General features: G+C 36.0%; 1 protein-coding gene across 1 annotated transcript in view; it reads left to right on the forward strand.

Moving 5' to 3' along the window:
• The window catches only part of ASH1L (ASH1 like histone lysine methyltransferase), a 237,333-nt gene that overhangs the window by 71,091 nt on the left and 151,507 nt on the right, over window positions 1-14,735 (forward strand). Inside the window, exon 5 of the mRNA XM_024116023.3 lies at window positions 9,180-9,281. Within this exon, the coding sequence (XP_023971791.1) occupies window positions 9,180-9,281 (102 nt within the window). The remainder of the gene's footprint in view (window positions 1-9,179; window positions 9,282-14,735) is intronic.

A 14,735-nucleotide genomic window follows, 5' to 3' on the forward strand; every position in this document is an offset into this window, starting at 1 on the left:
AAACCAGTTGAGAAAAAGATTTTTAGTTAAGGAAAATAATAAGAAAATAGTGCTAAATCATGGGATATCTTCTAATTTGGTCACTTTCAAGATCAGAATTTGTTTTGTTTAGGCAAAGCTTTATGAACTTGATTTTTTTTTTTTTTTTTTTTTTTGCGGTACGCGGGCCTCTCACTGTTGTGGCCTCTCCTGTTGTGGAGCACAGGCTCCGGACTCGCAGGCTCAGCGGCCATGGCTCACGGGCCTAGCTGCTCCGCGGCATGTGGGATCCTCCCGGACCGGGGCACGAACCCGTGTCCCCTGCATCGGCAGGCGGACTCTCAACCACTGTGCCACCAGGGAAGCCCATGAACTTGATTTTTTAATCTTAACTATTATGATGGTAGCTGTCCCTTTAGTTATTTCGTATCTTGTTTGCCGGGTACAAGGAATACAAACAAAAGGAATAAGGTAAAATTTCTGCCTTCAAGGAATTTATAGTTCAGTGGAGTACATAAACATGTATCCAAATAGTTATTGATAGATAGCTCCTAAAATTGAGATACAGTGTGTTTTGAGGAGCAGAGAAGACAGGGACTCACTTAAAAGGAGCCAGGAAGATGTTTTAAGTTTAGTGTGCAAAGAATAAAGGGTGAAGACTATTTCTTATAGAGAAATAAGCTTTTTAGGGTTTAGGAGACATGATACTATACGTAGGTAACTGTAAATAGCCTGATATAGGACCAGGAGATGAGGTTGGAAAGATAGTCGGGGGACAGATCATAAAGCCTCTTGTTTATATAGGATACCAAGGAGTTTGGAGTTTACCCTATAGGCAGTGGGAAGTTAAGGGTTTTAAAGCAGAATGATTTGCTAAGATTATATGGATAGCACTATGATAGATGGATTAGAGAAAGATGAGATGGACCAGTTTGGATATTGTCTCAGCAAAATATATGGGGGCCTGAACTAAGGTAGTGATAGAGAAAACAATATTCCAAAGAAATAGATTTTTTAAAGAGGTAAAGAAAGAGGGAAGATTTTAGCATGTCTCCAAGATACCTCTCTTGGGCAGTTGTTTGAATGGTGATGTGATTAAGTGAAAGGTGGAAAATGGAGTTTCATGCTGTTTAGTGGGATATGTGGATATATGGATCTGTAGCTCAAAAGAGAAATCAAATCTGAAGGTAAAAGTTTTAGATAAGTGGTTGTTTAAGCGAAGGAATTAAGAGAAGGAATGATAATGTGTAGGGTAAACACACTGGGTTTCCTAAGGGAGTTTGTAGTCAAAGAGTGTCAGGTGTACAGAGATCATTTAGATAAGGACTGAAAGTAGACAGTTTGCTTTAGCAGATTATCTTTTGTGATCTAAGAGCGATTTCCACAGTGGCAATTGTTAGATTTCTGGAGGTTAAGGAATGAATGGGAAATAATAAGGAAATGCAGGTGATTAAAATTCTTACAGCTTTAAATTTTGTAGCATTTCTGAGTGGTTTATTATGTACTCTTTCCTTATAATTTTGTATTCTGTCAAGGAAATAACTGCATCTTCTAGATCTGTAATTGTTTCAGTGTCACATAGTTTTCCTTCTTAAAGTATAAAGAGCATAACTAAACTTAATGTTATCTTAAATTGACCTTCTCAGTCTTCAGTTGCTATTTTTTCCATACATAACTTGGAGATAGATTCATTTTACATAAATTGCTTCCCTGTTAAAATGTCCAAAAAACTATTTAGTATACCATGTACTCCAAAATTGTCAGTTACCTTCGGGACATTATTATCCTAAAACAGCTGGCCAGTGACCAAAGCTGGAACAGTTTAAGCAACAAAATAAATAATGACAGTATTGGATTATAACCTAAAGAATAAGGTAAATATCCATGAGTCCATGCTGATATAAATGATTGATTAAATAAATAAATAGAGGAAAGGGACAAATCATCCTTACAGAAGAATTCCAAACAATGTATGTAGACTATCCCCTTCAAGGAAGTGGAACTTAATTCCCCTTTTCCTGAATATGGGCTGGACTTAGTGACCTAATTCCAAAGAACAGAGTATGGAACGGGAAAAGTACTAACTTTACAGTGAAGAGGCCTAGCAGACAGCACCTTAAACCAAGTGAAAGTATAATTTCACCAGTGATGAATCACGGTGGTAATATGTACCCTCTGATATAGTGTGATTAGAAGGGAACTTCATTCCTGTGGTGTTCTTTCCAAAAACCCATAACCCCAGTGTAATCATAAGAAAACATCAAAAAAAGGGGAGTGGACAGAACATTGTATAAAATACCTGGCCAATACTCCTCAAGAGTATCAAAGACATGGAAAAACAAGGAAAGCTTGAGAAACCATCACAGATCAGAGAAAATTAAGGAGACTTGACAACTAAATACAATGTGATATCCAGATTGTAACCTGGAACAGGAAAAGGACATGAGTAAAAAAATTATACTGATGTTAATTTTATGGTTTTGACAAATGTACCATAGTTAAGTTAGACATTAACATTAAGGAAAGTTGGGTAAAGGGTATATGAGAATTTTTGCTCTGTACTGTCTTTGCAACTTTTCTGTAAATTTAAAATTATTCCAAAACAATCAGGTTAGTTTTTTTTAAAAAGCAGAGTACTCATTGTCAAATGAAACCAATCTCAAACTGATAACTGATTAAGGAAAAAATAAAAAATATCTTTACTGTTTGCATTGAGTAGATTTATCATAAGTGTTAGTTGGAATAAAACAGGCATGTTTGATAAATTATGTTGATGTAAATTTGAGGAAGCTAGATCAGGGGCACAGGCAGAAATGATAGATATGTAGTCCGGAGCAAGGCATTTAACCTTTCTCTCCTTGTTTCATAGGTGGGGAAATCAAACTGACTTAATCCCTTCAGCAGTGTTGGATTAAATCTCATAAAGCTTTAAAAAGAAAACTGGTCTAGTCATTTTATAAGTAATTGTGCATTTTATCATTTTATAAGTGATAGCTTATTTTTTAACTTATATACTCTTCTATACTGTTACATACTAACAGTCTAAAATCAGCTTGATGCAAATAAAATTGTAATAAAATTATACTCTTAAATGAGGCCAGGTTTTCTGGTTTCACCCAGTTCTGATAACTAATTCTGTTTATTTAAGTATCTTTGTTAAGTAGACATGTAATAGGACTGGTGAGGAAGAGTTTCTGACCTGGAGTGTCAGATTCTCCATCCCTGCTTTTCAGCATTTTCAATTCATGGCTAGCTGCATGTGCCAGAACCTGCAACCTGATTTCAGAAATGGGGAGAGCAGTCACATGGAGTATTTTGCATTTATAGCTTACAAATTATAGAATGAAAAAAGTTATATATCTATCTATATAAATAGTTATCTTGTCCCCCAAGAATAAATTAGGGCTAAATCTTTTTTGTTTGGAAAAAGTTTATTCACTATAGTAGAAGCATAATGGTTGAAGCACAGTATACTGAATCTTATTTTCTTTTTAACTGAAGAATGTAAGCATTGATCAGAATTTTCTGATTTCTGACAATTTCTCTAGGGTGGTGTATAAGATACACCCGTAAGTGAAGTGTGACTGTGTGGAGATGAAATCAGAAAATTTATTATGGTAGTTAGTACAGTTCTGGGAATTTCCAGAGGAATTCCATTTCAGCGAATTATCTGATTTGGGCAGTATGAGAAATACCCTGATTGGAAGGAGAAAAACACAGACTTTTTAGCTTCAAAATCACCAGCACAGTCTCTGAATCATTCTTGTACTGCATTTAATTGGTGAGTCAGATGAAATGTATTGCTTTCAGTAAATATATTTCCCACAATTGGAAACAGCTGTTTTTATCGAGGAACCAGTTTTTATCTCAGCATTCAGCTCATTCAGAAGAAGCTTCCAGAGCTCTTATGATCTGTGAACTATAGCAGAGGATTCAGAACTTAGATCTGGAAACAAAACAACTTGATCAGAGATTTCCACATAGTTGATGTTTTACGTTCACATTATTTTACTATGGTATCCATTTTAATTATAACCAGTTTTGATTCAGTCACCGTTTAACAAACATTGCCAATAGTCTTGACTTACAAATAATAAAAGAAGAGGAATTTCTTAAAATTTTGTAACATGCTTTAGTTTTGGTGGGAAGGAGCAATTTAAATGTTAGAAATTAGTTTTAAATGTGTTATTTTAAAATAAATTTATATCATCTATGAACTGATTAACAGTGCCTTTCCACGTCTAGCATACTTAATCTGTTTCTCCATAGCTTACCCAAAGATATTTATAGCATTAGAAACATCAGACAATTTGCTCATTCAAACCATTCCTAGTTCCTTGGGTCTTCAGTGTTGAACTCCCAGCAGGGTGTAACCAAAACTCATAACTATATTGTTATTAAAGTTTTAATAGTGGATTTAGACTAAAGAAATACATGTTTTATCCAACTAGTTGTTGGTTTCATTCGCTATGTTCTTTTGCTAATTTACATTTGGAAATTGCTCGTTTTTTAGCCTAGGATACTCAGGGCTTCAGTGAAATAGTTAGGTTGAATCTTTTCCAGTGTTTTCTTTGTGATGCCTTCCACCTCTCCCCCACACTATTATCAGTGGGAATTTTCTCTATTTACGCTGATATCTTTGCCCACATGACTGTCCTCACACCCAGGCATCTGTAAATGTACTATTTCTTTTTTATCTTAGATTTGTTTCATTTCCTCCTCTATAGACATCAGTCAGCATCTCTTATGACAAATCAACTTCAGAAGAGCTTTTTGGTTTCCACCCATTTTTGTGTATAATATAAAGATTTCCAGATTCTTATCTCTTTTAAACCTAGTTATGTTCTTTTTTGTTTTCTCAACTTTCTGACACTCTTATCCATGGTTTCATGTTATGGTTTTGCTCTAAAAGTACCATCTTTCCTCCTTTTTGTCTAATTTGACACAAATGTTTCCCTAAAACCTGTCTTTCTCTTTAAAAGCTCATCCAATAAAAACGCAGAGATCCTACAATCAAAACCACTTCCAAGACTCCCTCACATTTCCAAGTTTTTTTTTTTAATTCTTAATTCCCTCTTTATTATCCCAATTAATGGTATTCTCTTTTTTCAGTTTCCCTCCTTTGGAGTAGTCTGCCTTCTTTTTTACATGAAGGCCTCAACTGAAGAAAAAGAATTTACTTGTGGTAATTACCTTACATTTATGTTAAAGTCCAGTTTTATTTAGATACTTCTTTTGTGACTTATCTTTAAGTTCTGTTTCCTTCATTTATATGTATAGAATTTCTAAACTTGTTTCTGAAGCTGTCATCTGTGTGATGAGACACTCAGTAGGATTTCTACCAAATATTGAATGGAGGGATTCCCATTAATATTCTCTGTTTATTCTGAAGTACTTAATTATTCAGCTTTATACGGTATTGAAATAAGAAATGGAAACTCATTTCATTGGGAACTCTTTGATACTTAGAATTGTATGTGTTCTCTGTGTATATTCTTTGAGGAAGTATCAGATTTTCTTGAATTGGAATACATACAAACTTCCTGTCTTACGAGGAGTGGAGAGTCTTCACATATCCCTCCAGGCAGATATGACCACTGATGCTGCGGCCATACCACCCTGAACGCGCCCGATCTCGTCTCATCATAAAATGACCACTGATCACACATGAACAAACATTCATCACATGATGGAGACAGGAACAAAGCAGTAACTCCCTTAAGCAATCAACCATGATTTAGAAGAACCAAAGAGCCAAACAGTGGAAGCAGAAAACTACTTTTTCCCCTGGTACAGAGCTGAACAGAGAACTAAACACTTTCTGGTTCTGACTCATCATTTGGGCACATCTTATTTTATTGATATAATCCAGAGCATAATCCCAACCCTGGAGAAGCTATGATGAAGAGTCAATGGATTAGAAGATTCACTTTAGAGGAGTTTTTTCCAACCTTTGCAGTTACCTACCAGCCTTGGAGGTACCTATCTTAATAGTACTTCTTAATTAGAGGTACTTATTTTACCAGTACTTCTTTATGTTTAAGATAAATGCTTGATATTCTAGATTAGTTCCAGTCCCTGTCCTTTTTAAATTTTTATTTTAATATTGAATGGTTGCCTGTGCATGTCAGTGACATGATTAAGTATTTAGGGTCTAAAAATTCTATGATAAACCTAAGGAGCCAATTTATGTATAATAGTATAACATTTATGAAAACCTTTTGAATTTTTTATATTACCTTATTTCGGAACTCACAACAACCATGTTAGTTAGGAGTCCTTTATTAAACCAACATTCGAATATGTTTACTTGTATACATTCGAATATGTTTCATAGCAGAGCCAGGAATCAAACTCAGGATACCTTACTCCATAGTTCATGTACTTAACATTACTACACTCAACTCTGCATTGCATTCTGTTCTAGGTTTTGAAGCATAAATATATTGGTCTCTTTTGAAATGGACATGATAGTTCTCTGGGCAATATCTTTTTCTTCCCCATCCACCCAGTTGCATAATGGCACTTATAAAACAGTATGTTTCTGGCAGTATTAGAGATAGTGTTTGCCTATTTCATATGATTTCTGCTATTAGGCCAGTTTTAACGTGCTTTTGAACATCTTTAACAGGTTATTACCTCTTGCATATGAGTTTATATCATCATTTTCCAGTCTTAAACTTGGTTGCTTTACATCATTAGTTAATTTTTTTTTTTCAGGTATTCTCATCCTCTTACTGTTCCTATAAGCAATGTTTTTAAGTGAAATAAAGGTCTAGATCTGCTGATTATCAAGCCCTAGAGATCTGTATCTTAGGAATACAACTTTATTCCCCCTTAAATATGGAAAATTGTTAAGAACAGCTCTGCTCTGTATGAACAGGGAATTCAAACAGACTTTTTGAAATGAAAAAGGAGAACCCTCCTGAATGAAGTTTTATTCCAGTTTCCTATTACATCCTAAGAATAGGCTGCTGGCCTCCATTACTTTCAGGAAATGAAAAATGGCTCAGAAGCTAAGTGAGCTAAGCCATCTCTCTCTCAATTGTTTCAGTTTCTCAGGAATTGCTGTACAAAGCTGCCAATAACGATCTCCGGGGATCTGACCCCCATTCCACCTCCCACTGCCTCCTCTGCAGCTCCAGATGCCACCAAAAGAAGGAGCTTTGAAGAAAGTGCCTGTACCCTCTTTTACCCTGAGGTGGGTGAGGCCAGGCAGGGTGATTCTCAGGATATCCTGATGATCAAAGGTATAGTTGAAGCCTTCATCAAGACTTTCTTGAAGATGACCAAGAAATTTGGGAAACGTTGCCAAATAGCCTAGAAACTGAAGACGGAGTTCAAGAATGGATGGCACAAATGCCACCTGAAGTGTAATACATGATAACATACAAGACCCTAAATAAGCTCCTTGAGGGCAGAAACTATTATACTGTTTTTATGTCTCTCCCCCCCCCACCTCCACATTCTCTAGCATAGTGCCAAACATATAAACTGTAGTCAATAAATGTTAGTTTATGGCTGAGAGAGAAGACTTTATAAAAAGTGCTCTCCAACCCCTTCTTTCCCTAGTTCTTAATCTAAGATTGTTTGTCCATTCGTCAGGAGAGTAATGATAAAGGGAGTTCAGTGATGTCTCAAGCTTCTTGGCCACTGTTGTCTTCTGTCTTGGCTGTGTGTCTGAGTAGGAAATATTTATCTGTTCAGTATATGAATTTTTCAGTATTAATACTTAAAGTTATGTCTTCACTGATGCCTGGGCTTTTACTTCTTAGCTATTTTATTGTGGTATTTAGCTCTTTAATGGAAATCTTATCTGAACCACACTCTAGGGGGATTTATTGTACTGTTGGTTTTTAAAATCCCTTTTGTATCTGTTTTTAAGATTCAACAATAAAACAGTCTTGCTTCTTAATTATATCTTACTGTAGTCATCACTGTGTTTCCAAAGTAGGAGGTACTATCACATCAATTTCCCCAAAATCTAATTTGTTATTCTTGAATGGCAACACATAGTCTTCTATCTCATCTGATCAACACTAAAAGAGCCTGCTAAAAGAGTATTTACAGTGATGTGATTTAAGATACTGCGTGATTAAAACAAAGCTCATGGTTTACTATTAAGGGAAATATTAGAAACTTAGCTCCACTGAGTTCTTCTGTCCCCAAGTTGTCCTTCAGTCAGTCCGTTCATTAAGGAGTTAACTCTCATTTAGAGGCAGAACTTTAAAAATCTCATCTTCAAGTATTTGATTTATGGTACCTTTTGGGCTTCCAGTTTATATGTAAGGCTTTTTATTTGTAATGTTTTTCAAGTTAAGAGCGAACATTTCAGAGTGCTACTAGTTTTTTGACAAACAGGTTGACATTCATTATGTATTCTCAACAGCTGGCTTTTTAGGGTATAAGGAGTCTAGTATCAGAGCCAAGTATATTTTATTCAGGAAATAGTCTTTCCTGAACAACATACTTTTCCCTTGAATAAGAGTTGTGTTAAATTATGCTGCATTTATTTGGGGTTTTGGTAAGAGTATGAGACTTTTTTTTTAAAGGAAGTTGAGTTTCTTTGTCTTCATGAACTTCTGTGTATACAACCAAGGAACTTTAAGTAAGCGTTAAAGGAGGCTTATTCTATCCATGTATAAATTAATAACATTCTTTCAGAGTGTTCTCTGGATTATATGGAATGTATGGATTTAAGGTTCACCTCTTTTAATTTTCATCTCTGATTCTATTAAATAAAATGCGCAGGTTGGACCTGCTTTTCTCACATCAGTTGTTCCTAATTAATTGCATTGTAGGTTTTGTCAGTTTATATGATGAATTTGAGTCAATAGTCAAGAACAGATTTGATTAGATTATTGCTAGTAATTTTTATCAATAAATATCTTAATAATATGTTTCATAGTGCAATACATAAAAACTAAATCATATATTTTTTTCATTCTTCCACTAAAACTAGTTTTTCCTCTATTAATGTAACAGGAGAAATTATGTATGAGACCTGTGGAATTCTGTCCGCAACATCTAGTGTCATTTGTCCTTCGCTTAATGTCCTCTTATTGTCAGCTTGAAAGTCATATTATTACAGAGAATGGCAGTGGCAACAGCTAAAATATTACAGTTCTAACACAGAATGGTTTAACTTTATTTTTAGACTTGGTTTTTCCTATGATTTCTGTCTTTTCCTGTCTCTCCAGGTTCCCAGCCAACTTCAGATAAGTCTTCCCAGCGACCATCAGAGAGCACAAACTGTAGCCCTACACGAAAGAGGTCTTCATCTGAGAGTACTTCTTCGACAGGCAAGTGCTATTTGTTTTAACAGACTTTGAAGATAATTTCCCAACTATTACTTGTGAACAGACTTAAAATAGATTTTTTTCTTTGGCCGTGCCGCATGGCTTGCAAGATCTCAGTTCCCCGACTAGAGATTAAACCTGGGCCACGGCAGTGAAAACGCCAAATCCTAACCTCTAGACCAGCAGGGAACTCCCTTATAATAGCTTTACACTGTAGATTACAATTTATTAGCTTACAGTATAATATTTAGAAAAAACAAACAAAAGTGGTCCTGCAATGTGAGAATAATAATGTATATTGAAACAATAAAATAGTGTTCACCTTTTACCCCTTTCATGTCCAGTTAAGCATACTCCATGAGGTGTAGTGATTTTTTTTTCTTCCAGTTTTATTGAGGTATAATTGACATACAGCACTGTATAAGGTGTACAACATAATGATTTGACTTACTTATATCATGAAATTATTACCACAATAAGTTTACTGAACATCCATCATCTCATATAGATATAAAAGAAAAAAAAAACATTTTTTTTCCTTGTGATGACAACTCCTAGGATTTACTCTCTTAACAACTTTAATATATAATATACAGCAGTTTAATTTTACTTATCATGTTGTACTTACATCGCTAGTACTTAATTTATCCTATAGCTGAAAGTTTGTAGAGGTATAGTGATTTTAATACAGTTCAGAAGGGATAATTCAAAATGAATAGGTATAAGGGTAGGCACACACAAAATTACAGATTTTGAAAGTTGAATTGAGGTAATGGGGTGTGTAGTGTAATAGGGGAGTGTAGATTAGAGCTATTTAATAAAGACTTAGATATATATAAAATTATTTAGTAAAATGATAGTTTCCAGTAGCATTTACAGATATGTAAAACAATTTGAGGTTGTAAGAAGAACCTCTATTAATATTTATTTTCTAATCAACTTTTAAAATTTGTAATGTTTACATATTTTAAATATATATAACCTCTTCATACAGTATAACATATCTGTATACTTTATACTTAGCTTTAGGTTATACCCTCAGTTTTCTTTTTACTGATAGTATGTGTGTTTACCAAAGAAAAAAATAATAATAATAATGATATATATCTTCTGCCTTTACCAGGGATTAGAGAGTAGGAAATTATTTTTAATTTATCAGTATTATCAGGAGAAATGGGGAGTGGTAGTTTCATTCCCAGTAGTGGGAGTAATATATGTAAAGGGGAGAATAGTGAGTTCAAGAAATTAAATAAAAGAGCCAGTGTGGTTGGAGTAAAGACAGTGACTGAATATGAGGCTGGAAGGGCAGGTAGGGACCAGTCATGTAGAGCCTTATTGGTAACACTTAGAAGCCTTTGAAAGTTTTAGCAAGGAAGTCACATATCACTTCTTAGCTTTCTGTCCATGTGGTTTTAATTCGGAGATCACTTATGACTTATGGTCAGAAAATTTAATTTCTTCATCAGTACTCAAGGGCTCACTGTCAGATTGTATCAGTATGGTAAATTTGTTTAATTTTTATTTGATGATTATCTTCACCATATTTGAAGCTTTTTATTAGTACCATTGTGCCAAAGGTACAGTGGAATTCAAACAGCAATGGTAGTTTTGTCTCTCATAGTACTTTGTCTTTACACTGACTAATGCAATGGCTGACTAATTTTGATGGTGTCAGCCTAGACCAGGGTTCAGCAAACCATAGCCTGTGGACTAAATTTTGTCCAAGGCCTCTTTTTTGTGCAGCCTTCAAGCTAAGAATTGATTTTACTTTTTTTTGTGTGTGTGTGGTATGCGGTCCTCCCTCTGTTGTGGCCTCTCCCGTTGCGGAGCACAGGCTCCGGACGCTCAGGCTCAGCGGCCATGGCTCACGGGCCCAGCCGCTCCGCGGCATGCGGGATCCTCCCAGACCGGGGCGCGAACCCGGTTCCCCTGCATCGGCAGGCGGACGCGCAACCACTGCGCCACCAGGGAAGCCCTGATTTTACATTTTTAAAGGGTTGTTTTTTGTTTGTGTTTTTTTAAAGGGAAAGAAAAAATTATATGCGAGAAATTGTGTGTGTCCTCAAAAGCCTAAAATATTTACTATCTCTCTTCTTATAGAAGAAGTTTGCCAACCCCCGAAAAAAATGAATGAGATTTCAATAAGAGACATATCTATGAAGAAAAATCACCAAAATGTTTTACTTTAGTAAACTATTTATTTAGGGTTACTGTATATACAGAGCACTGGGGATACAAATATGAATAAGATAAGGTTCCTGTCCTCAAGGATTTGGACATATTCACCAATTAAAAAGGGTGTTAAATTCTATAACAGGCCAGTATACAAAATGTTATGACACACAGAGGAACTCAAGCACTAACCACTGACATACTGAAAATGTGACATATATACTACTATAATTTGAGTAGGCAGGTGGGACAAGGACATGAAGTTGTAAAAGTAATAATGGACTATATCAGATATGGTATATTTTTTTATTTGAGGGAATTGAAACTTTATTGTAGATGCAGTTGGGAGCTAGTGAAGGATTTTGAACAGGGAAGATGAACGTTATTTCATATATTGTATCAATGAGGATAGGCTAGATTTTGCAGTGCTAAAAAAAATCCCAAAATTTCAGTGACTGAAAACAGCAAAGGCTTATTTTTTATTCATGCTATATGACCATGACGGGTCTGCTCCATGTTGTCTTCCCTCTAGTATCCTGTCTGATGGAGCAGCCTCTATCTATCTGGAATGTTGCTTGTCTTATGAAAGAGAGTAAAAGACCACAGTAAAGCACTAAATAGCTCTTAAAATTTCTGCTCAGAAGTAACATATGTTACTTCTCACATTTCAGTGCCAAAGCAAGTCACATGGTTAAGTCTTATATCAAGGAAGTATGGGAAGTATAATCCTATCAAGGGAGGAGCAGCAAATATTTATGAATAATAATATAGTCTGCCACATAGGCATTTTAGAAAAATGCAAAACATTACAATATGGAGAATGGACTGTGGCAAGAGAAATGCATGAAGACAGTAGATAATGGCTTCAGGTTTGGATGTATTAAATTTGAGCTGTCTTTGGGCTATTGAGGTAGAGATGTTAGATAGCCATTTGGACGGTGTGGTTTATAGTTTATGACACCTATGGTAGAGATACAGATCTAGCAGTATGTAGATAAACTTGAATTTGGCAGTGAATGAGGTTGCCCAGGGAGAAACTGTAATTTGAAAAGATGACAGAGTTGGAGATTTAAGATACGTTAGATTTGAGAGGGAAGTGGATGAAAAGATGTCAGTGAATGACATAAAATTTTTAAATAGTTTTTTAATAAAAAAAAGTAAAGAGTACATGTCATAGAAGTCTCTTAATGTCAGACATCATAAAGAGGTCAAGAAAGATTTGGATAGAAAGTGTGAAATGATTGGGGAAAAGTGGTTTTTGGCTTTATTGGCTGCATTGAGTCTTAGTTGCTGCACGTGGGCTTTCTCTAGTTGTGGGAAGCAGGGGCTATTCTTTGTTGTGGAGCACGGGCTTCTCATTGCAGTGGCTTCTCTTCTTGCAGAGCACGGGCTCTAGGCATGCGGGCTTCAGTAGTTGTGGCTCGTGGGCTCTAGAGCGCAGGCTCAGTAGTTGTGGCTCACAGGCTTAGTTGCTCCACAGCATGTGGGATCTTCTCGGACCAGGGCTCAAACCCGTGTCCCCTGCATTGGCAGACGGATTCTTAACCACTGCGCCACCAGGGAAGTCCCGGGGAAAAGATTTTTTAAAACAGTTTGCAGGTAGAGGTAAAGTTAGAGCAGTTTGGAGGCTTGAGATGAGGAAAGGGGACTGTTAGAATTTAGGTAGCATTGGAATAGATTAGACCTCTTTATTTCCAGCAGTGTGGTATATTAGATGTGCAGAGGAAAAAAACTTCTTGGTACCAAGAACTAAAAATACTAGATAAAATGTGGAAAACATTTCTTAAAACATTTGCTGAACTTTGAAATACGTAAATAGAAAACCAGAAACTTTCAGAAAGCTTGATTCAACACAAATAAAGAGCATTAGAGCTACTTGACATCTGCTTGAGTCCTGGTGGTATAGAGCCTGGTTATTGGAACACATCCAGGTATAAGAGACAAAGGACAAAGCCTAGAACTCCAGCAGACAGAAGTTCACATCAGATTTCCCTGCATAAATGTGTAACTCCTTAATGGTGACATCAGTGTAAGAGCAAATAGAAACAAATCTATCACATAAGCTAGATCCTTGTTTCAGTTTTAGCTTTGGGTGGAGCAGAAAAAAGAGTTTCTGAACACAAGCTCATACTCACCTTCTGTATCTCATGCAGATTTATATTGCCTGTGAGACAAAGAAAAAAATTAATTAAAATTTGTTGTAGGTTGGTCATGCCCTCAGTTGCCTTGCAGAGCCAAAGGCAAGCTTAATTTCTGTTCAGTATAAAGCTAAGTTTTTCTTGATCAATGTATCCTCCATCTTGGTTGACCTAGCATTCTCATTTACTCCAGCAGCTGAGGAATGGCAGCCTTTATTTTGCAATTGAAAGGCAAATAAATCAACCAGAAACTATGTATATTCAGTTTCTCCAACTTAACATGTTAAAAAGGAAGACAGCAAAATCTGAGCATTTAACAGTGTATCATTACGGTGTCCAGCATCCAATCAAAAATTAATAGACATGCCAAGAAGCAAGAAAGTATGACTTAGTGGAATAAAAATCAGTCAGTGGGAACTGCCACAGAAATAACATGTGATGGAATTAACAGACAAGTACATTAAAACAGCTATCTTTGAGAATTTAAAGGAAAACATGAATATATCAAATAGTAAAAATGGAAGATATTTTTAAAATCTAATGTTAACTTCTTTAGGTGATAAATATCTGAAATGAAAATTTCACTGAATGGGGTAAAAGCAGATTAGACACTACAGAAGAAAAGATCTTTGAACTTGCAGAAATACTAATAAAATCTATCTAAAATGAAGTGTAGAGGTGGGGAAAAAAGACTGATATAAAATGAATGGAATTTCAGTGACCTGTGTTACAGTATCGGCAGGGCCAACATACATAGGATCTGAGTCTTATAAGGAGGAATAAAAAATATTTGAAGAAATAATCCTCAGAACTTTTTCACACTTAATGAAAGTTATCAACCCATAGATCCATGAAGTCCCACAAATCCCAAGCAGGATACACAAACATACAGAAATCGAGGGACATCATTATCAAATTTCTTAAAACCGGTGGTTAAGAGAAAATCTTAAAATTAACCAGCAAGGGGCTTCCCTGGTGGCACAGTGGTTGAGAATCCGCCTGCCGATGCAGGGGACACGGGTTCGCGCCCCGGTCCGGGAAGATCCCACATGCCGCGGAGTGGCTGGGCCTGTGAGCCATGGCCGCTGAGCCTGTGCGTCCGGAGCCTGTGCTCCGCACCGGGAGAGGCCACAACAGTGAGAGGCCC

This window comes from Physeter macrocephalus, chromosome 4 (assembly GCF_002837175.3).
Source record: "Physeter macrocephalus isolate SW-GA chromosome 4, ASM283717v5, whole genome shotgun sequence".
In the NCBI taxonomy this organism is placed as follows: Eukaryota; Metazoa; Chordata; class Mammalia; order Artiodactyla; family Physeteridae; genus Physeter; species Physeter macrocephalus.